Source organism: Camponotus floridanus, unplaced genomic scaffold (assembly GCF_003227725.1).
Source record: "Camponotus floridanus strain SB8 unplaced genomic scaffold, Cflo_v7.5 scaffold6, whole genome shotgun sequence".
Lineage (NCBI taxonomy): Eukaryota > Metazoa > Arthropoda > Insecta > Hymenoptera > Formicidae > Camponotus > Camponotus floridanus.
Window position 1 is genome coordinate 3,977,697 of NW_020229769.1, and position 23,732 is coordinate 4,001,428.

The window sequence follows — 23,732 nt, forward strand, 5'->3', positions numbered from 1 at the left end:
CCCTTTAACACCACATCCGGGGCTTTCCACACAATGTTCTCGATTTCGCGGAATTTCGGTCCTCGTCTTATTGCGCCTGGTTTTCAGCGGCACGACAGTCCGCGTAATTAATCGATCGTGTTTCGCATCGTGCTGTCGGATGTATTTGCGACTACGATGTATATACACACATTTTATCGCGTCTACCGGGAAAATTCCCGTTGTTGTCTCGGCTGATTAATGAGTATTTTCTCGCACTCGATGCTCAATTAATGCATCGCTTCCTGTTTTCGCAAGACAAACGAATGTCCATTCATATCTCGCGGGTTTAATAATCGGATGCAGCTTCCGCGGCTCGTTAATTTGGCTAATTGTAAGTCGTAAGTTATGACAGATTGTATATTAAAAATATATAGACATGTAGACAAGGTAAAGAGGATAGATGAACGGAAATTTAATATCGAAAGTAATCCAATTTAATTATAATGTGCAATTTCCTATATTTGTTATTTTTTTACTCGTTATTTCTGTCGCGAAATATTCTATATGAGATGTTTAGTCGATAGTTTATTTTATAGAGTGAATATAAAACAGCTGATCCTGCAATAAATGCTCGAGCTGCGACGAGATAAAAATTAGCGCGCTAGATTTTACGGTTATATTATTTTCAATTCTTAACGTAGCGTGCAAGATGACGATCTACGAGGTATACTAATTATGGCCAAGCGTATCGGTTCATTTCACGAATGTTCGTGGTTAATTGTCGGTTTTGAAGAACGATGTAAGAAAGCCGTGGCCTCTTTGATACAGACCTTGATTAATTGCGCGGCTTCGTTAAACAGGCCATCCTGAAACGAATGGCTGCGAATAACTGATCGCTGAAACTCGAAACATTCGCGTGAAATTCGCGGTTTTCAGTGAAATTCAAACTAATTAATTATAGCTAATGATATCACGGTATTAATGATTGAGAAGACACAGCGCATTATTATTCGTCTCGATAATCTTGAAGCTCGAATAGTTGTTACTTTTAGTTGTTACTTTTACTCAAAGTTTATTTCGATGATTGCAGTTGTCTCTTAGAGTCTCATCGATTGTATCAGTTATTACAACGTTCGTTACTTTCCTAAGTGATATAAAACTTTGTACTTCATCGTCTTAAAAGCTCGCTTTATTTAATAATTATTTTTCGCTTTAATAAGGATGTTAAGAGGACTAATGTTGGAACTTACGCAACTACGACACTGTTATGAGAGATTTATTTATGACGTTGAGCGAGAACTTAAGTACTTAGCCGTGTATGAAGTTGCGGAGAATTGACAAACGCTTACATCGTTTCAGGTCACAATTTCTCTTGTAGCTTTGCGCCAGCGAAAACAGGGCGATACGTACGCTTCGCTAAAGGAGACCCGCGATAGAACTCGCGGAGGATTAATTTTCTGGTGCTTGTGTGTGCCTCTCGAATACCCGCAGCGTGCACGCCAGCTGCAATTTTCCGAAGCTCGATAAGAGAGCTTAAGGTTTTCGCCCGGGATCACGATCTCGTCACGAGAGCGCGAGAGCTTGACGTAAGAAATACGAGCGGGCGCCGCGATCTGCTGGTTTTAGTTCGCGTTTATGCTCGTGGAAATTACTGAAAAGAAAAAGAAGCTCCGCCGAGAGATCTCCACGATACACCCACGTACGATCTTCCTCTCGCGGTCGAGATTGCGGACGAATCCGCAGTTTTTTCCGTGAATTATGACACGGACGTTGATTGTTTCGCGAAATATCGCCGGTTCTTACTTCTGGATCGAGATAATCATTTGTTTAAGGCCTTCGCATTATCTTGATTTTATTATTTCGTTTTCTGTTCCGATGCGGTGTGGTTCTGATTATAATTTAGATAAATTATAACAAAGGCCAGGCATGTTTAAAAACTATTTTATGCGAGATTTTACTTGTCGATATTACCGCTTTCAGACGAGCGCAATAAGGTGCACATATAGATTCTAGTTTGATCGCGCAAAAATATAAAAAAGTAAAGTTTTATTAAAAAAGTAATCTCTGCAAGAATTGTCTTATAATTTTCGAGCATGTGATATCGACATAAATTGAGAATTTTTAATCGAATACTTATCGTATCTAGATCACATTTTCATCGTTTAAATCCAGCTTTTAGATCTATTTTCGGCAAAAATCACAGAATCTCATGGCCCGGCAATCTCGTGCACAGCTGGATTACGGATTTCGATAGATTTTCTCATATCAAACAGATATTACGGTAATGATATTCTCATAATGACAAAGTGATTTGAATATTACACCCCTCTTTTCCTCCGCGTGCCTCGACGCCGCGATTATACCAAAGTATTAAACGAGAAGCAACCGAATTCATCGCACTCTCCTTCGAAAACTGTTAACGATCCGAAATAAATTCATGGTTATGCGATGGAAAAGTCGTTGCGTATGCATTGGATATGCAAATAAATCCTATCGCGGTTCGAACGGGATCGTATTTTTGCTCTAGAGTCCTGAAAATCGGCGCGCACGCGCGGTAATTGACATTATTCGACGATAATTCCCATGCAAATCATCATCCGCGCACGAATAATCAAACATCAACAATGAAAGTTACATATATTTGAAATTTTATCGTCCGAAATTATCATCCGAACGCAGACGTTTTATTAACAAATATTAACTAAGCAACTTGCGCAGAGAAGAAAAATTCTATAAATTTAAAAAGTTTCTTTTAAATGAGAAAGATACAGATATGAAAATATAGTTAAAATTTGAGATACTATAAATTTGAAGTACAAAAATTTGCAGTTTTAGTAAATTATGCACAAGCCAGATATCACCTCTTATTTACGTATTCCTTAATTAATTTCAGAGAACGACTGGCTTGCTAAGTCTAAGATAAATCAAGATATATTAAAATCCATTTACATCGTGAATATGCTTGCTTTGCGCGCTATCTTTTCTGAAATACAAAAAAAAATATTTCGACAAGAAGTATAAATTCTTAATTACAGGCGGCCATTAAATACACTTTAGTTAGAGCGACGGTTGAAAAACCCGGCCGTGTCAACATTCTACGATACCTGTGCAAAGAGCCCGACCGCGTTGTTAATTATTCGCCCCGGTCTCGGTTGTCCCGGGACGTCGTTCTCCATTTCCGGTTACAAAGGAATCTACCGTGTACATCTTCTCTGTTTGGATCTAGTTAACTTTGCGAGACGCGTCCTCGGTACCTTTCGCGACAATAATTGATACTGTTATACGTTGAATCGCGCGTTATGCTCGAACGAGACCTCAACTGTAATTTAACTGCCTGTTTGACGATTGTTAACAGAATGTTTGCTTTCATTGATCCACGTACAATTCTCGGGATGCCATTGGCAAGCGTTCGCTCGCGTTTTCCTTTGAGATCTAAACCTATCTTCGTCGCTCTTCTTAACCGTATTTATTATTTAATAACGAGTGCCGGCTATCGTTTAAGAGAATTATTGGGTTATCATGGAAGGCTCGATTGCGGATTATTAAAGAACGCTGGAGGTTGACTCGGCGGTCTAAAAATAGCCGCGGACAGGACTTTCTCGTGCTCGCACGTAGCTTCAGTTCTCTCACGTTCGACTCATAAATCGCATTTTCCGCGGTATTCCGAGGAGCCAAGAGGTCCTCCTCGTCGTTTCTCGTCGCTGATTAGAAAACTTGACCGTCGTCGGCCGGGCAGACGCCGTACTTGATTTGGCTTTAATGCGATCTTCCGCGGCAACAGCCGTAACCGCTTCTAACAACAGCTTCATCGCTCGAAGAGAATGGAAACGGATGGCGCGAGCGAAGGACAGGGAAGAAACTCGATTATCCCGCCGTTCTTTTTCCCCCGCTAACGAAGAAGCTGCCATTCCGTTAATTCGATTTCGCCCCAACTTCGATTAAATCCTTTTAACGGTAAAAGCACTCGCGATTTCGATCTCGCACTTACGACATAAAGCTCGTATATTACGGAATTTACGCGAATTTAGAACACAGTATTATCCAGATTAGGTAATAATTTCTTCGTTTAGGAGAATTAGCCTGTGATTTAATTCTTCTGATTCTTGAACTCTTCATGAATAAAATTCATGCCTTACGTGTAGAACGATGACAGTATGATTGATAGTATTTTCTTTTAATATACGTAATGCCGTTATTCAAGCATGCTTTCGATAAAGTCGTGTTCAAGGGACAGTAAGTCATATTTCAGGGATGATACGAGTCACCTGGATAATATCGACAAGGCGTTATCATAGTGAAATACCTGGCTGAAATTGATATCCTGCGACAGCGCAATCGATCACGATCGGTTACGCGTAAAAATGTTCTAGATATACCACTATTTACTTTAATCATAGAATTACATCGTAGGAGTCTTGCGAAAACATGAATAACGAGCATCGGGATCCTTCGATAATATTCAGTAATGCGAATGCGAAAACAAGTGAGAACTTATGGCGCGATAAGGAACAAAATCGACGGTGTTATCGTAGGGCGATATCTTACGGTAGCCACATTTCAGAGAAACTTGACTGTTCTCGAGCAGGCGGCGCAATCGATCGTGCCCTTCCTTGACAGGAATCATGTTCTTCCGCGACGCGATAGCGTGATACGTGCTACATCAATACCTCTCTTTCTCTCTCTCTCCCCCTCTTCCTCTCTCTCTCTCTCTTTCTCTTTCTTCCTCTTTCTAGGAAGTTCGCTTTTCAGTGCACCATTCAGTTCACCGCGATATCGCCGCGTATATTCCAGAGTCGAACCGAAGTCTCCTTCTCGACGACACCCTCGATTCTAATCTTTTTATGCCTCCCACGCAATTCCCCGTCTTTCGTAACGACGATGAAAATTCATAGCGCATAGACGGGAACACACGTGACACACGGTACACAGTACACCTTGCTCGCCTTGTCCCTCACACTTTCCTTCACGCGTGTCTAACTTGTCCCCTTCCGATTAAATTCTTTTTTTTTTTCCCCCCCCTCGTACACGCACCTCTTGATACAAGCAAGCGTCTTTAATGATATGACGATGACCGTGGTATGACATGATACGATATGATATGATAATGAGATGATTAATGTGATCATGACCATGATTTTCTTACCATGATTTTTATATCTACTTATTTGTTGCACGTTGTTTGGTGCGTCTCCGTAAGCAGTATGAGGCGCTCGCAGACCCCCTGGTCGTCGACATTTCGAAAAAGTATCCCCTATCCTGTTAAAGAAAAAGAAATAGTTTAATAAAGGAGGAACTTTACGCGACCCCGAATACATCCCCGCGATTTTGACACTCTGAAGACTCTCAACCCTTCCAAACCCTTGGCTCGAAAAAAAAAAAAATCAAACGTTTTGCGTGAATTTTTATTTCGCAGATTCCTTAGATTGACAGAATACATCAAGCAGAATATTAAGGATAATTAAATTAAATTAAGCAAATTTCTCTATGTGCTATTATGTGATTAAATATATATATTTTAAAGACTCTCTTTATGACATTTAACGTATTTTAATAATTATATGTTTCTAAACTCGATTATTTTACATTAATGATGCAGTTTTTATTTCCGGGCGTTAGTAAACATGCAATTTTAATTTTATTCCAAAAGTATGAAATAATAAAACGTAAATTATAGAAGAGCAATAGTTGCTATTATAGCAATGGATGTCTATTTTTGTGATAGTGAAATAAAAGGAATACAAAATAAATGGGACAAAATTTGACTCTGTCTTTTCACGTCTTAAGGAAGCCTCGGAAATTAATTCAATATATATATGTACGTATATATTGAGAAACATGAATTAATTAATTTCCGAGGCTTATATTATATATATATATATATATATATATATATATATATATATCGGTTGATCTAAAGAGAGAGATGTAGTGCATCAAAGAAATAAATAAGACCGCCGTCGAAGGGTTGAGGGTGACGGAAGGGTTCAAAGAAAGAAAGAGAAAGAGAGAGAGAAAAGTACAAGAAGCCGGTCACCCGCGACGAGGCGGAAGAATCGAGCTCTCTGCATCTTCCATCTCTCGATGGAAGATCGATCTCCGTCCGAAACCCCAGTTATACGATATTCTTCTCGAAAATCTGTCGAAAAATTAAAGGTATAAAGAGCTAAACGTCACAAACACGAAGCACATCTTTATAATTCGAAGCTAAGTAAATCGAGAATAAATATTCCTACAATTATATCTCTTGAATCTTGAACGATTTCACGCGAATCTAACATTCTTTGTCCAAATTCTTACATTTCGAAAAAAATACAATACAACGAAATATAACAACATCGACGGGGACGCGCTCTCTTTTCCGTTTTATCGAAATGAATGAGATCGTCGTGGAACGAAAGAGTGGGAAATAATTTCTCTCTTCCCCCGATATCGCGCCCCGGCAATCTCCTTCGGAGATTCCCTACATATGTGCACTCCCACCTTCCCATATAACGTGTACATATATCATATGTATACGTGATATAACGCATAATAGCGCGCGCGCGTATTATATGTGTGCGCGCGCGCGCAAAGACGAAATGTCGGCCCAGCCAGTCGGCTTTTTGCGAAGCGCTGGCAGTCTGTAAGTTGAGTTTAATGCATGTTGTTTTGTCTGTCCTTGCATGCAGGGATTCGGTTTTGTAACATTCGCAAATAGTGCTGACGCGGACCGGGCACGTGAGAGGCTACACGGCACCGTGGTTGAGGGCAGAAAGATTGAGGTGTGCATGAATTTTCTTATACTTATATATATATATATATATATATATATATATACATACATATATATATACATCGCCATTAATCCATTTCGTATAGATGTGTTTTCTTTCAGGGAAGTCGAGTGAGCGCATCGGAAGATGCGCGCCCTCGTCGTGACGTAAACCGGCGACCACGATAGCTCTCGACTCGTTCGATCTTACGGATAAATTTCGAATAAATTCATTCTCAAGACGCGAATTTCTTCTCGACGAAATATCGTGATCGCCCGATAATTTTAAGTCAGCTTCGAGCCGACGAATGTCCATCTATCGCGATTCTAAAGTTTCTTGAATATTTATTGGCTCACAATTAGTGATATGATATGTACAAGGAGCTGTTGTTAATTCATCGCCGTTGATATCTCATTTATTGCGCTATTTGCATATTTGATGTAAAAAGAGAAGATGGATGCGCGGCTGACTCGAAGGTAATAGAAGTAATAAATTAGAGTAAGAAACTAGAGTTAAATCGCGGGATGCGATCGAGATATCGGACTGGAGTAAATCGTAACGTAATCGTAGATCACGTTTTGCGCGAAACGGCTACGGATTCGAGATATCGACAGTCCGTCTCTCGCGATTCGACGGAGCTTTTTATCCGGGAAAGAGAGGGAGACGGCTGGATCGCGGTAATTAACCAAACGCGAGGTAATTTCGTGGGCTCTAGAATAGAGAATCGAATTGCGAAGAGGTGGAGAGGAGGGGAGTCAAGAGTAAGAGATTTCTCTCGTGGCCTGGATCAAGCTGATTGATGGCCACTCGATTGGATCAACGAGTGGCGAGCCATCGATTGCGAGGCTCGATCTCCGCTCGAGGGCCTCGAATGATCATCAAATTCTCTTTTCGATTGACCGGCCACTTGATCGGTGAAAATCGCTACAGGAGAAAGTCCTTCCCAGCGAACGATCCACCTGCGAGTCACTTTGTACGCTTTTTTGTTCTATAATATCCTAATAGAATCTTGAAACGTGCGCGTTTATATAAAAATTTGTAACAAACGATTATTTTATTAGAATAGTTCGAGCTCGGAATTACCTTCGCGTAATCGTCCAACTAACTTCATTTCGTTCAATAATTACGTATGAATTTGACAAAGCTCTGTCGGATCGATCGGAGGATAAACGAGGCGATCAAATACGGCAAAGTAATAGTAACATAATATTAATAATGAAATAATTGATAAATTTAATCGGATAAATTAATCAAGTAATTTATTTATCTTGTCTCGTGATTATTTAGATTGGGATTAAAAATCACTATCTGCATAACGTGTAATAATTCGATTCTTGCTGCACTCAAAAATCTTGACATTTTCGTCTGCGGTACAGACAGGCTCTCAGCTTTGATCATACATATGGCTTTCATAGCTCTCAGCTACCACCGCGATAACCGCAGCATCTGCTGCGTCGATGCTGATACCAAACAACAACGGTTTAGCCTAATTGAACAACTCGATTAGTTATCTTCTCGTGGCCGCCGAAGCTGCTTGTCGGTCTCGTGCGCGTCGCCATCGCTTTAGTTTCATTTAACTGACAATCCCGCTTTTGAATACCATTCGATATTACGTAAATGCGCGAGTCGGGGCTTTTTCAAACGTCTCTATATCTATTTCAATTAAAATTTAATATCTCGGTGGAGCTAATGAAGAGATTTGTCGTCGTCGATTTCTCTCTTTTCTTCGTGCTTTGAAAGGATTGTCGAAAGAACGACGCGAGGGAAATTGCTTCCGAAGATCCGGCGCGTCTTCTCTCTGTCGTCATTATATAGCTTTTCGGACGTAATAGGATTATATTCTTAAATCACGGTCAGTGATTACTTCTTCGGATTTTTTCCGGTCCGACGGTGACGTTTCTGTTTGATCAGGGGCTTCTTTTTACGGCGGCTTTAATAGTTCAATTAAAGCTCTCGGAAATTCAATCTTTTTCAATATACGATTTTGTAAGATTGTACGAATTTTCGAAGCGAGAATTTCAAACGGATTATTCTAAACGCATTCTCCCTTAAATCGGTAAACAAAATTTCTCGTGACAGATTTGGAAAATAACGTTGCCAATTTCCTCGCCTCGAGAATCCTCGAATAATGCCCAAAGCGAATAGAAAGAGACGCATCGGGATTGCTTGCCAACGTGGATTCTCGACGTCACATTCAAGTGTGTCGAACGTTTTAAAGTCTCGTTTGCATTATTGTTATCCTACGTCTGAGAATGGCCTTGTTAAACGAGAAACGGAAAAAAGATCCACGTTGGCGGTACCTCGGATGCGCAAAGTGAACGAAGTTGAAGGGGTGGACGCGCTCGAAACAATGCGATCGTCGAACGACAAGTAAACGAATTGCATACAAAGGAGCTGGAAAATCCGCTAATCGGACAATCCGGCCCGTTGTGCGGCTGATTCGGCTACTGCGAGAAACAAAGTAACCAAGAAAATGCGAAACAAAGCAAAATAACGGACAATCGCAAAATACGGTCGTGTCTCACGCAGATCTCCTGTTGTCCTATAGAGAGCTTCTGCGCGAGAGAAAGAGAGCGAGTAAAGAAATAGAAAAGAGCAAGCGAAAGAGACTCGTACTGAGAATAGTTGATTGAAAAATCTGAGAGAGCGAGCGCTAGAGAGAAAAATGAACAGATGATCGATCGATCGGTCGGTCAGTCGGGAGAAAGAGCGAGAGAGATAAACAAACGGGCATACGCTGATCATGTGGGACACTGAGGGGGCCACTCAAAGAGGACCTCGCAAAGTGTCCGAAAAAAGGTAAGGAAACCAGCGGGAATCGTTTACCGGCGAGCAAAAAAGACCGGAGTCATATGTATATAATGAGAAATGCAACTCGCACTGCCCGCTCTCTCACGCGATACACGAGAACCGTGCCACGGTCGATTTTTCACTTGTAGATTAAGTCCTTTTATATTTCTTTTCCTTTTTTTTTTTTTTCATGTTTCTCCCCTTTGTTCGATTATTTTTCTCACCCCCGTTCCGTATTTCTAGCGTAAATGAAATTTCCGACAGCTTTTTGTCGGGAGATTATACTTTCATATGTGTTTCTGACGAGGTATTCGTTCGGAGTAAGAGTGAAAAAAAAATCGCTTTCCTCAACAACTCGCAGATTTATTTTCTCAAAAAGCAAATATTATTATTTTTCTTTTATATAAAAGAATTTGTACGAAAATTATGTTTTTATATCACAAAGAAATATTTTTAAATTTGTGAAATAACAAATATATATGTAATATAATTACAAACACACAACTGCTGCATGAATACTTCGTCACCGGCGAGTTTATTTTAGTTTTATTTTTTATGATTTTTATGATCTGTATATATATATATATATATTTTTTTTTATTTAACAATATGTTTTCAATCTCTCTTTTCATTTGTTTTTTCGACCGGCACACGCGTAGCGCTTACTTTCTCCTCAAATAAAATTACTCACAATTTCTGGTATAACCAACGGAAAAAATAATAGATTTAAGATAACAATTATGTAAGTTATATAGATGTAAGATAGCGAGACGCACGGAAACTCAAGTACTTTCGCAAATGGCAACCGAAACAATCCAAAAGCAGTTAATTACGCGTGATAATGAGCTTTTCTTCCACGAGCAATTTGCATTTTATTCGCGTACACTTGCGATCGAATTTTAACAAAGAGAAAAGCATGTGTAAGACCTTTACATATCCACACAGCGTCGTCAATTACAATGCGTGAGCAATTTTAGAACGATTATATCTCATACGTCATCACTCTTACGCGACGACATTTGACCTGTTTTACTCAAGTACTAAGTACCCAGGTTCTTTTGTTGAATTTTCTAAGAGTCGGCGTAAAGAGTGAGAGGTTAAAAGGGCGCGCAGACTAGAACGCCAGTCGGGAATAACGAGATGACAAAGAAATGGTAAAAAAGAAGGGACTCTAACGAGAATTCTTTTACGCGTAATTTTCTCACAAACGTGACGTAGCATTTTAATTGCGGAAAAGATTAGGGAGGGTCCTTAAATTAGAGACCGCGCCTTTTTCCCTCCCTTCTTTCTCGCCGTTAATTTCCAGCCGATGGAGTCCCGAAGAGGATGCGGAATAAAAATTCGCGTCGAATTCCCGTGAGAAATTTCCCGAAATTCGCGTAAACCGATATGTTCATTGTAGCGATTATGAGGAGAGAGAGTGGAAGATTTGAAGAGAAACGCAATTAGCCGTTGCGAACTTCTCGCAAAGTTCCCCGTGGGAGAAGGGTACTTTATTAGCTAATCTCTCCCGAGAGACTTTTTAATTGCCGCTGTGACTTTTTATTGTCTGGTTCTTTTTTCGGCTTTAAGTAATTCTGGACATTAATCCGACTCAGTGACTTTAGAAATTGGATCTTTGAATATAGCGGGAGTTCCCTCGAAATCGATCGTTGATTTTATATATCGATTAAAAATGTGACATGATATATATATATTTTTTTTTCGCGTTATTTTCGTCTTCGAAGAAACGACAACATAATTCGGCGGAGATTATTTTTTTTCCGGGATAACAAGAGGGATAGCAAGCTGCGCGTATTCACATTTCACGCGCAATTTAGCGCACAATCTGCACCCTTCGATGGGAAACGAACTCGCTCGTTCGTGAAATTTGAGGTCGCTCATTACGACATGTTCATGTCCCCGATATATCCTTTCAAAACTAAGGAAATCGATGGGCAAAACTGAGGAATGGAGATTTAGATAAAAATTTAAAATATCGAGAAATTGAGGAAAAATATTTCAAATTCGAAAGCTTCAAATATATAAAATTAATTTAAATTACAATATACTGAATAAATTAAATTATACCGATTATATTATTTATTAAAAATTAATTACATTATTTATAAATCGATAGCAAAGAGATATATCTACTAATGGCAGTAAATATCATCATCAAACGTAAATGCAAATATGAGTATTGATTCTCATGTCTATAAGTTTTTCCCAAGCATAAATTTTCTCGAAGCATAATTCATATGAAAAATACACGATACACGTGGAAGTGTACACGATTTGATTCGAATCGACGAGTATATCAGGAAAAAAGAGGAATATTATATCTCTCTCCTCGATCGAGGGGCAGACTTTCACTCGCCATTATTAATCTCTGACACATGACTGAACTTTTCATCGAATGCGCGTTTCGTATCGTATCGACGAATTCATTTATCGATTCCAGGGCTCTTTTCATTTCGTCTTGTTAGCTATTTATGTTTCTTGCAACGAGAAAGATGGAGATGCGAATTTCGGAAGGAAACGAAGGCGGAGGTAACTTTCGATAATCGAAGAATATCAAACTGAGAGACATTCGCGCAGAAATCATCACATATTTAAAGATTCGCATGTTTAAAGCTCACCAACAGAAGGCAAGATGCGAGCAGATATCGCATTCGATGTCCCATTATTTTAACGAAATATCTTTTGTAATCATCGTATTGTCCCGAGCGTTGATATTTCTAAAGGCTCGATCGCATCTTTATTCTAGTCTTGCATCGACTTCCTCTTTCTTTTTATTTTCTTTCCAATTTCCGCAGATTTTTCATAAACGACTTGTGATCCTTAATCCTTATAATCGAGTTAGAGCCAGGATATATCGCGATCTTTCATCGTAACTGCGTTCCGAAGAATTAAAGTGTTTCGGAAAATTAAGCACGTGCAATTCTCTGAGATCAACTGTGATGAAATTTTCGCTGCTGATCCACTTTTTCTTTCTCCCGAATAAGATATATTCCTATGTCTTTTGAATTTTCCGGATGATGACGAATTGAGATTACGAAGAAGATGATCTTTTTTCTATCGACGTAGCTATTTGTCGAGATATTATCAAGATGTTACTCCTGCCAAACATTTGTCTCTGATAAGAGGCAGGATAGATCCGTCGGTGCGCAAAAAGCGTCGCGTGTCGCAGAAAATCCACAGAGAAGGTTCGAACGGGTCGATCGAACGCAATGATAAGCGCTTATGGCAATTCAGCTGGTAGGATCTAAGGAACAACCTCGCGAATACGTAATCCAGCGCGATTCATTGCTCGCCATGACAAATGACATAAAGGCTGCGGGAGACTGGAATTACACCAACCTCCTGGTCGACGAAGAATGCGGATTAACGAGCAAGAACTGCTGGAGAAAACGACAAGAAATCCCGTCGAAAGAAAAGCTCTTATACACTTTTAGCATAAAACTGACATTCCGAGTCGTTCCGTCGAAGACGCGGAAAAGGATAATGGCAATGCTAATGCCGTCGTAAGATGATTTAAAATAGACAGGAGATCAAGAGAAACATGGGAAAAGCGAGGACGAATAAATAAATACTTCGCGAGTTCTACGATGTACTACAAGTGCGCGAGGAATTTCTCAAGATGCTTTTGACGCATGTCTCGAGAAATGCAATAAACTCGAATACATAAGTAATGAGATGAAGAAAGAATATCATTATTATTCTGACATGTTGTTATCGAATAATGACTCTAACGTGCACGTACGTTATATATGCACTGCAATTTATGTAGGGGAAGAAAAATTAAAATGCAGTTTACTTGCATGCGGAGTATTTATCTATTTTTATGCGTAAATTTTATTGCATATTTTAATTAAATTTTATTACATATTATATTTTATTATATATTATGTACATATAATTTGTAAGAAAAATATTTTATCGCGCGACGCGTGAAGAAATGAAGATCTTGAAGGATGTATTGGAGATATATTACAATCAATGAGATCGCCGTGAATTTTTAATTTAACATTCTTAATAACATTCTAAATCGTCATGAATTATTTCAAATTTTTTTACTTGCTCCTTTAAAAGTTATTAATTTTTGAATTTTGCGGTTTTAACATAGGATCTTAGGTAAACGTTCAAGAGACAGGTAATAAATTATTCGCAAACTATAAAGAAACACAATGATAAAAATTTCATTTTGTAATATTATATTCTTCATACATGTAAAAATATTCCCACAAAGTTTTCAAACGATTTACTTGCTCGTTTTGAAATTATTATTAAAAAATAACTATGATTATCGGTTTGACGCAATATCGATGATAAAACGTGGCAACATTTTCTTGGAAATTAAGACTTATTTATATTAAAGAATACTTTGAAATATAATTTCGTGGATTTTAAAAAATTTTTGATCAATTAGAATTCATATTCTGCCCAACTTTAATTTTTTGGTACTTTGGATTAACTTTTGAGACAGACGGTCCAATACATCCTTAAAAATCGAAAAACTTATATATATATATACATCAACGCGAGAGAAAGTTATAGTTGCCGCACGTGAATGCAACTTAACGAGCTCAGCCTTGACGGAACGACTATGGTCGGCTACTAGAGTCGGAAAAAGCTCTTCCTGAAGATGCAAAGGAGTAGTCGACATTCTGGGTCAGCGACGACGACATCGCCTGAGGGAGAAAGGTGGGCGACAATGCTTTTCGCGGTAACGTACAAACGTAACGCTAGAGGCGAATCGGTGATTAAATCGTGCATGAAAAATTCATACAGTCCCCCAAGCGGAATTGGGGAAAGAGCAAGCACTTCCATGGCCACTATTCTGTAACTCCGAGTATTCAACCGCGGTCAAGAAAATTCTCCCAAAAGAGAATATATGAACAAGAGGAAACATTTTTTTCAGGAAACATTTTTTTTTTTTCATATCTTGCATCTCATGTGTTTGAGAAATATGTACAAACAGAACTTGTTCCCGTTATTTTTTCGGATTTTCATTTAATTGACAATTAAAGTCTATCAGTGAATTATATGAATTTAATCTTTTACTATATTTTTGTAATGAAATTTTTACAACGAAAATTTAAAAATTAAATCAGTTTTTAAAATAAAAAAAAAATATATCTTATGCTTATCCGCTTATACCAATATAATTCATCAAAGAATCGAAGAAGTCACATAAATAAGAAGCTATAGATGTGCAAATAATTGGAGAAATATTTAAAAAAAACAGCATGACGCGTGATTTATGCACAAGCGGATTAAAAATGAAAATATTTAGCTGATCAAGCACAGTGAGGCGAAGCAGCTACTACCATTAAGGTCACCGTGTAGCACGGACATGGGTTAGTAAGCAAGCAAGATAGACGGAGGAGAGAGGGCAGGATTTCGATTACCTCATACATTTCGCCGCACGATCCTAACATGACCTAGTAGAAGCGAACGGCAGGTGGTCATAGGTTACGTACATCGCTTCCGGTATTAACGACAGGTACTACCCTATCACCATCCACGAACGGTCAGCCCCCGCAACTGGTCGGTGGTCGAGTTTTCGACCTTAGCAAGTCAAATTTATGTAGATATCCGCTCGTCGAAGGCGAGCGAGGTTACGTGAAATTTCCAAAGTGCCATTTCGCTCATTCGATCGCAAGCGGCTCCCTAAGCCTGGTCGAGCCTGCTCCGGACGAGCCCTGTTACTCCCGAGGAATGACATAAGTGCTCGGGAAATTTGCGGATTCCCTCCAGGCGGGAGTTGCCGGGGAGAATCGCGTCGATTGTTAGATCCTTCGAATGCCGATCCCTCTTGATTAATGCAATCATTTTGCCTGCGTCGATCCGATGCTCTCAGTCAATTGCATTATGTATGTACTACTCAGTTTACGAGGAATCCTATTTAAAATGTTAAATTCTTTGTAGGTTTACTATTTATTACATTATTAAATTTTTATATTATTAAATTTTTACATTATTAAATTTTTTAATCATTTCGAAAGATAATGCAAATATAGTTTCATATCGCAAGAGTTTAATCTGCATTATAATTATTCTATTTCGAGATAAAATATATTGTAATTTCTTGTAGATTATTACTTATATACATATGTTGCAGTCGTCTAAAAATTGTACATAATACAAAGCATCATTTAGAGTCAAATACGTGATGACATTGATCAATGCATTTTGTGGAGGAGTTTGCAATATTGATTTATACATAATTTTAGACGGTACATTATTCCATATTATAGATAGTCTCGTAACAAGACCGAAACGAATTTTTTCGTCGCAACCCTGTTGTTTGCATATTATTTAGCGGCCTACATTCATAACTTTTTTCTTGCCGAATTAATAAAGTCACAGATAAGATCGTCTCTTTAAAATCTCTCTCGCGCATTCAAATGAGACGATTAAAAAAAAGCGAGAATGATATGAGATATATCTCGATATTTTTATTTTGAGAGTTAAAATCTGCTTAATATATTTATATATTTATGTATTCATTATAACACTGTATTGCGGTCAACACTTAATATGCTAATATTAGTTACGATACTCTCTATAACAAAAATTGGCAGCTCGATAAAAATAGTGATCTACTTTATATGATTGCAACATTTTTTTTCAAGATCTCGTCATCTCTATATTTAAGAAAATATTGCAATATTTTTTAATATATATTATAATATTTTTCAATATATATTTTTTATATTAATGATTTTTTATCGCAATATATATATATATATACACACTATCTTTTCGTTTTATCTTGTTATTGCAATTGGTACAATTTTGGATCAACGATTATTATACATGACATTTGATCGAAACGTGTACATCACATCTATTTATTTAAGAATGCGAGAGGGATAACATTCAATCGAAATTGAAATTGCCTGTCGGTTTCAGCTTGATGTCATTAATATCCGCTGGTATAATTTGCAAAACAATCGCTGGATGCGCGATGCTTTCCGTCGGTTGAATCCAGTGAATGCGATACGCTGATTCTGGGACGCGGCAAACAAAAATTCGCCCATCGTGCCGCAATTGTTTGCCAGAGCAAGGTAGCTCACGCACGGACACGCTTGTTTATTATCGACCGGGATTGATTCTCAAACGTCGGCTCGCGTTTCGCTCGTTTGTTTATTCGTTAAAGTGCAACTCCCGCATAGTTTTTGCATCCGCTGCATCTCGCAGCATTGCGCATAACGATATCCAACGCATCATCCGATAGGAATCCAATTTTTTTTTTTGAAAAAAAATTTATGAAAAACACTCAAATCTATTTTGCTCAACAATATTTCTAAATCGGAACCGAAAATTTTGCAGTTTATCTCGTTGTATCGGAACAATGCTCGTATGCATACATATGTATGCACACAGACGCTTAATTATTATGTAAAACATGTATGGTTTAATGTGCGACGTGCATTTAAAAATAATTGCTACGATGGGATTGCATATTATTTAATAGCATTAAAAAAAGCTTAGATAATTAAAAAATTATCTTAATGGTTTTGTGAAATATATATAATAATTATTCAAATAATTTATTATTTTTAGAAAAAATGAGATGAACAGATTTTATTACGTGAACTTTCGTATTCTTTGGCAACCCTCTCTTTTTATCGACAGTTTTCTTTACTAACAATGTTCATTTAACTCTATGCTACTTGTGCCGTGAGATGTACGATAGCGGCAAATCCTCGTTGCTGGAAACAAGATCGTAAAATGCAAATTGCTCGACAATGCGCTGCACTAGTCGGTGTGATTGGCCCTGGATAAAGCCCGTAATTCACAATCCTCGTGAGAGTCGATACGCTGTTCAAGATCCGTTTCCTGTGAATTCGAGGCACGTCAATCTCTTATTTATCAATCACAGTTGCGAAAAACGCTTCCTGACGTTTGAAAAATTCCGTAACGCGCGAAATTCTGTTTTCAGTCATTTAAATAATAATAGAAAAATTGAAATAATAAATAGAGATAAATTATATAATTGAGATTATACGACAGAGATAAATTAAATGATAAAAACGATTCGCGTAAATAATATATACATGACTTAGTTAATATATCAACGAGAATTGAACGAGTAACAGAATTACAGAATTTTTGCTGCTCTGATTTATTTCGCAGACTGATTTGCTTATCTTAATTTAATTATTAAAATTATATACAAAGAGAAAGAAAGATATTTTAAGCAGCCTCGGGAAACATTTGTGCTGAATCGATATCCATTTTCGTGCTGTTTCAAGTGTAGAAATGTACGCGATACGATACTCTACGATGTAGCAAATTTTTTTGTATCTCGACGGAACCCTTCTTTATCCTTTGAAGGGCTGAAGTGGACGCAAAGTGGGGCAGGAAAACGAAAAGGCGGGTAGATCGGTAGGTAGGCAGGTAGGTAGAATAAAAAGCGAAACGGAAGAGCCCGTGGTAAGCGAAAAAAGCGTTCGATAAAGAACGAAACAAGTCGCGATCCACCCGCGGAAACTCGTCCTTTTTCGCCAGACGCGAAAGTACTTGAGGGAAATTGAAATAATCGGAAATCTACCGGAAGACTTGCCATTGTTTTCTCGGTCATGAAGGAGAAAGGAGAGAAAGGGGGAGAGGAATGAGCAGCTGACTGACGCGACGGGGCAAATCGGTTTTCTTTCTTTTTTCCTCCTTTTTATTGCTTTCATTTAACTGTCTCGCGTAATTGATATCCGTAAGGCGCGTAATAAAAGAAATTAGTTGCGCCCTTCGACACGTCGGGTTGACTTTTATTTAACCGCGTTGTCGCGCTCGCCCTCTCCCTCGACAATTGACGCGCATGCAAAGCTCTCTTTGCAGGTCGACGAGATTAAATGCGAGAATTGTTCGCGCGTTATTTATACATGTATTGTCGGCGCATTTGTCGGCGCGCGATTCACTGACTAAAACCGTTTTTACTGTCGATATTTAATTCACAGATAATACGCCATAATGTACAATATTGTGACATTTATTAAAAAGCGATAGATATAAGGTGAATAATGAAGACATTACTGAACAACAAATGATTGATTATCGAAGCGTTAAATTCGTCGACCGTCAAAGTTTTTGCAGTTTCCAACTTGTAAAATAACGGTAACGCTAAATTTAATAAATCATTTTCTTGTACGTATCTGTTTTGCTCGAAAATATAAATTTCAATCTTGCATAAAATATTTTAAATACATATATCGAGAATGTATTTATCGTTATGATTTTTGTTTCTGACAATCATTTTATTTTGTTTAAGCTTTTAGAATTTATCTTATACTGATAAATGTATTATTTTGCAAGTTGGAAGCTAATAAAAGACAAAAATCTCCTTTTCCTTGAAGAGAGATTTTTACATATTGTTATATATTTATACTAACGCTTATAGAATAATGTTCCTTGAATTTGGACGCAAGGTATATTGATACGTTAATTTGTGATGCGATACACATTTTACAGATATTAGAATTGATACAAGAATTGAATTAATCCTGAATTATTTTCTAAATTGATAAATTGATTAATTTATAATTACAAATTTGCGTATCAGAAGCCAAATTCTAGCGGTAAAAGACAATATCTAAATTCAAGTGAAAACTTGTTGCGTTTGCACGTTCAAAACTTATTGAGCGGATGATATATCGATATAAAGCGATCACAAAGAAGTTGATACGTAGGCAATTTATTCGAAAAAACTTGTCGAAAAAAATGTTGAAAAATCGAAAAGAACGTGCAATTGCATACAATTTTTAATCGTTTGTTAAATATTGCTCATAATAGTTCGTGTACGATGCAGAATAATTCGCATTTTGAGGCAATTTAAAAATTTCACATAATAAACACATTTAGAACCGCAATACAAATTGCGTCCAATTGTGCAAATGCAATTCTGCATCGAACAACGCATATTTGATTACAGGACTCGCGCGTGGTCCCGTAAAATTGTCAAAGTTTCCCAGATTTCATTCGATTCAGATGTATACCTCCATCGTGATTGCGCCTCTTTCATACAATCGCAATTTGCCTCATTATTATTTTGGTTAATAATTATAATCACGTTCGTATTAAAGTTTAATATTAAACTGTTTCATCTACATAAATATTTCATTGTGAAAAATTATCTCTTATCAAATCGCGAAAATATTTTTACACTTTTTTACTTTAATTGCTCGTTGATAGTACCAAGTTTCGAAAGTTTTCCTTTCGTATATTTCACATATAATGGTTTTTCTTAACGCGATAAAGAAAATACGACCTAGAAATGTGACCACGCGCGACTCTCCCAAGTTGGACGATATTAGATAGAAATCTCTCGCGAATTGGAGAGAAGTTTCGGGTGTTCTAATAAATGCTTCTTCTTACAATTCGACAGGTGAACAACGCAACAGCGAGGGTACAGACGAAAAAGCCGCCGACGGTTCCGAACGGTATGTCGAAACTTTCTTATCACTTTTATCTCTCGCTAACTTTCACTCTCTACGCAGTTTCCTCTCGGGCCGTTTAATACTTGAACGCCCCGAGCACTGCGACAGAGTTCCATTAGAGCTTAAACATCGTACATACAACGCGTTGCGCAGATTTACCGGATTATACGCGTACAATGCAAGGAGATATTACGAAAAAAGCCGGGAACATAATTAAAATGAATTTTGCTCGCGCTTTTAATTATTTTGAAAATATTGCACAACCGAGACATTTTGAGGAGAACTGGACCTTCTTCTCTTTTAACGTAAGATTATATTCGGGGATTATAAATGTATATAATATGCATTGTGCGCGCGCAAAAAAAAATTATGCTCGCGGATATTTGATGCGTGAAATTGAAGTTTCATGAAACGCAGCGGAAACTCGCGATAGAAAAATACGACCGTGCTTTCGAAAGTGGTTCGCGAAATGGTCGATCGCGCGGTGTAGTCCATCGTATGAAATAATAAAAAAAATATAGCCCGTATATCATTTCTATCACATACGATTTATGCTGTACAAACGCCGAGCGCCGAGTATTTTCCCGGGGATTATTTCCGCGGGAAATAATGTACATTTTCTGCGTTCGCGGCTGCTCGTTCCCGACTTTACCAACGTAAAGATGTGAAAGAGTCTTCCCTTATATTGCGAAATATAGACGAAAGAAATCTCGCGCGCGTGGCCTTCTGAATTCCGCGATTTTCCTTTCCGCTTCTCTTTTGCCACGCACCGGAGTGTGAAATTTGTTCGGTAAAGGCGGACAAAAATATATTACGTGTAATTTTATGCGTGTACGTGTATGCGTACACATACGCGCGAATATTCTACTTATTTTCTATTTCAAGAATAGATTTTATTTATAGGCATGTGAATCTGAAATTCAAATTCGAAGAATATCGGAAAAAAATATATGCATACATTTACATATGGAATCTTAAGCATTATTTCCTATGGTGTGGGAAAGGAATAAAGTTCTATATTGTTTTAAGAATCAATATAACGGAATTTGAAAGTTGAAGTTACATTTTTATGGGAGAGCTATAAGTTTTCCTTTGCTTTAATTCTTTAACAAATATGTACGTATAAAATATTTTTATTGTATTAAATTTTACATTGTGCGTACATCTATTACGAACTCGGCGGAGCGTTTTAAACTAAATTTAACCCCGTTCCGGTCATACGGCCCGATTTAAATTGCGGCTTAATCCGGATTACTTGACGGACCACCAGCTGCGAAGAGAACACATTGCAAATATGTGGTATTACGTAACCAAGTGACTGCTCAAATAGGCTCTTCGCTGATTACACTATAAAGTCCTTCAGTCCAGCGAATGTTTTTAGGTCACAATTAATAAGCTTTGCAAAGATCTTTGTTTAACAAATTATCGCATTTAATAATAACGTGTAATTAAAGGATATTATGGCGTAAAAAAATTAGAAAATACATCCAAACGCAAGAGTTTAGTATATCAATAAAATTACAAAGAATAATAAGAATTTTAGGACCTAGTTTGCGGCAATTTTTGTCGTCACGATTCAGCTAAATGCATCGTATTCAAATTTCGAACGGAATCTCCTTCGAGCGAGAAGATTAGCCAAGATTCATGTCGATCTCTGCAGGTCAAAATGGCCAAGCTACTCGCACGCGCGCATGTGGTTATAAATAATCGATACTTGAAACAGTAATAACGATCGAACGTGCGTTGCCAAGTGTTTCCTAACGTGAACACAATTTCTTGTCAGCAGTTTCGAACCCGCAAAGGACGAATAACGGCATCGACGTCTCTAATTATAACCGCATCCATGATTCCAATCAAACTTGCGTGAAAGGCTATGACATTATACAAACTGATCTGCATTCCTATTATGTATTCTTTCAATTTTATTCGTACTATTTCTGACACATTAGCATCGATAATTATCTTATTATTTAAAGTACACAGAAAAAAAACAAGTGTCAAATCAAAACTTATATACTTAAATTAACGCGTTCATTATTTCGTATATACGCAACAATTTGTAATCTTCTTAGAAGAATTTAATAATTTTAAATTTCAATAATGTTATAGTCTTATGTTAATATTATAATTGTCATCTCAAGAATAATTATTTAATTCTACTTTAAGAAAATTATTTTATAATCTTTGATTTAAAAATATTATTTTCTATCTAACATTGTTTTTTTTCTATTCAAGAAAATTAAATCTTAAATCATAAGAACATATTTTTCTCGATTGAACTATATAAAAATGGCTTCATTCGAGTAAGCAATTATTCAAGCAATTATATTTTTCTTTAATTAACGTAATCTCATTTCAAGATTTCCATGTTAAAACTAAATATATTTTCAAAACAAGAATGTCCTTTTTTTCTGTGTATCACTATCAAATTTTTCTCTCTTTTAAATTTCGTAAAATATTTCAAGGACATACACCAAAATATCGTAGTTATTTGTGGAACTCAAACTGCTTTCCGTAATAAACACAATTATCTCTTAATTAAGATTGTAAGAGTATAATCCACTACATATCGGATTATTAGTATATCCGTTCGGTTTGCAGTCGCTTGTGCATTTGCATTCTGTATTCACGGTTTAATCGCAAATCAAACGGGACTTCGCGGCTGGATTGATTCTCGCCAACATCGATAGATGAACGTTCTCTATCGAGTGCTCGGTCTACGCGCGCGAGGTTTAATCTGCACCCACGCACGCGACATGCAATTATCGGAATGCTAAGGCTTGCGCTCTCAACGCGCACCCAGAGAGACGTTAAGATCAATTTGGTCCATTTGGCGCGTATACAGGTACACACTCTGCCCACGACGCCTCTAATAACCAATTCGACAACTGTCGATGGAGTGTCGAATGGCGAGACACCTCTCGCTTCTCTCTCTCTCTCTCTCTCTCTCTCTCTCTCTCTCTCTCTCTCTCCTCCCTCCCCTTCTCTCTCCCTTCTCTTTCTCTCTCTCCTCTCCCTTCTCTCTCTCTCTCCCTCTCTCTCTCTCTCTCTCTCTCTCTCTCTCTCTCTCTCTCTCTCTCTTCGATAGTATCGCAATAGCTGCGAGACGATAGAACGTTAGCGACTGGTGTTTTAGAATTTTTTTTTGTTGAGAATTCAGATCCAATTTTAAATTGACGAAGAAGAAATTTAACGACAAATCTTTTTCATTTTTTACGCAAAGTAATATTGCGGTTGAATTCAAGGAGACTCGAAAAGAATTGCTGTACATAATGGAGACATTAATCGACGTAAAAGGTGCTTTGCACGAATTTTTCTTGCGTCTTAGGTTTCACAAGTGGAAAGCCTTTGCACGAGACGCGAGATAAATGATAAAAACGACATTTAAGTTTTATTCCACGAACTTCAACCGCGCGCTTTCAGATGCTAATAATACCGAAAGGGAAATGTATGCACGCTTAGATTCGGAGTCGATATGGATGAATTAAGTGCGTGTGCGATTAGATTTCTCATTATGCCATTTTTTCTATAAGAAGAGAGAATTGATACATGCAAATGGCCTTTATTCGTCTATATAGCCTATAATTCGATATATCAAGTACACATATAATTTAATGTAATTTACACGTTGTATAATTCACATCTTTTTAATTTTCTGTTTATGACCAACGTTAGAAAATAATTGACACGTTACGATATTATTACATATATAGGACCAGTAAAATATATGCATTACAATCCTATTGCAAAAGTGGGACATGTCTAATTATAGGGGAATTTGTTCGGCGGCAAATATAGTTGTAATTCG

The 23,732-nt window shown here is 37.5% G+C and overlaps 1 protein-coding gene across 10 annotated transcripts in view; it reads left to right on the forward strand.

The window, feature by feature from the left end:
* Positions 1–23,732, forward strand: part of LOC105251079 (RNA binding protein fox-1 homolog 2) — a 262,872-nt gene that overhangs the window by 190,470 nt on the left and 48,670 nt on the right. For 8 of the 10 annotated variants that reach the window (XM_025412972.1, XM_025412973.1, XM_011257601.3 and 5 more), the window contains 2 exons: positions 6,630–6,722; positions 19,873–19,927. In XM_025412972.1, the coding sequence (XP_025268757.1) occupies positions 6,630–6,722; positions 19,873–19,927 (148 nt within the window). The remainder of the gene's footprint in view (positions 1–6,629; positions 6,723–19,872; positions 19,928–23,732) is intronic. The other 2 variants (XM_025412975.1, XM_011257604.3) reach the window with 1 other exon arrangement.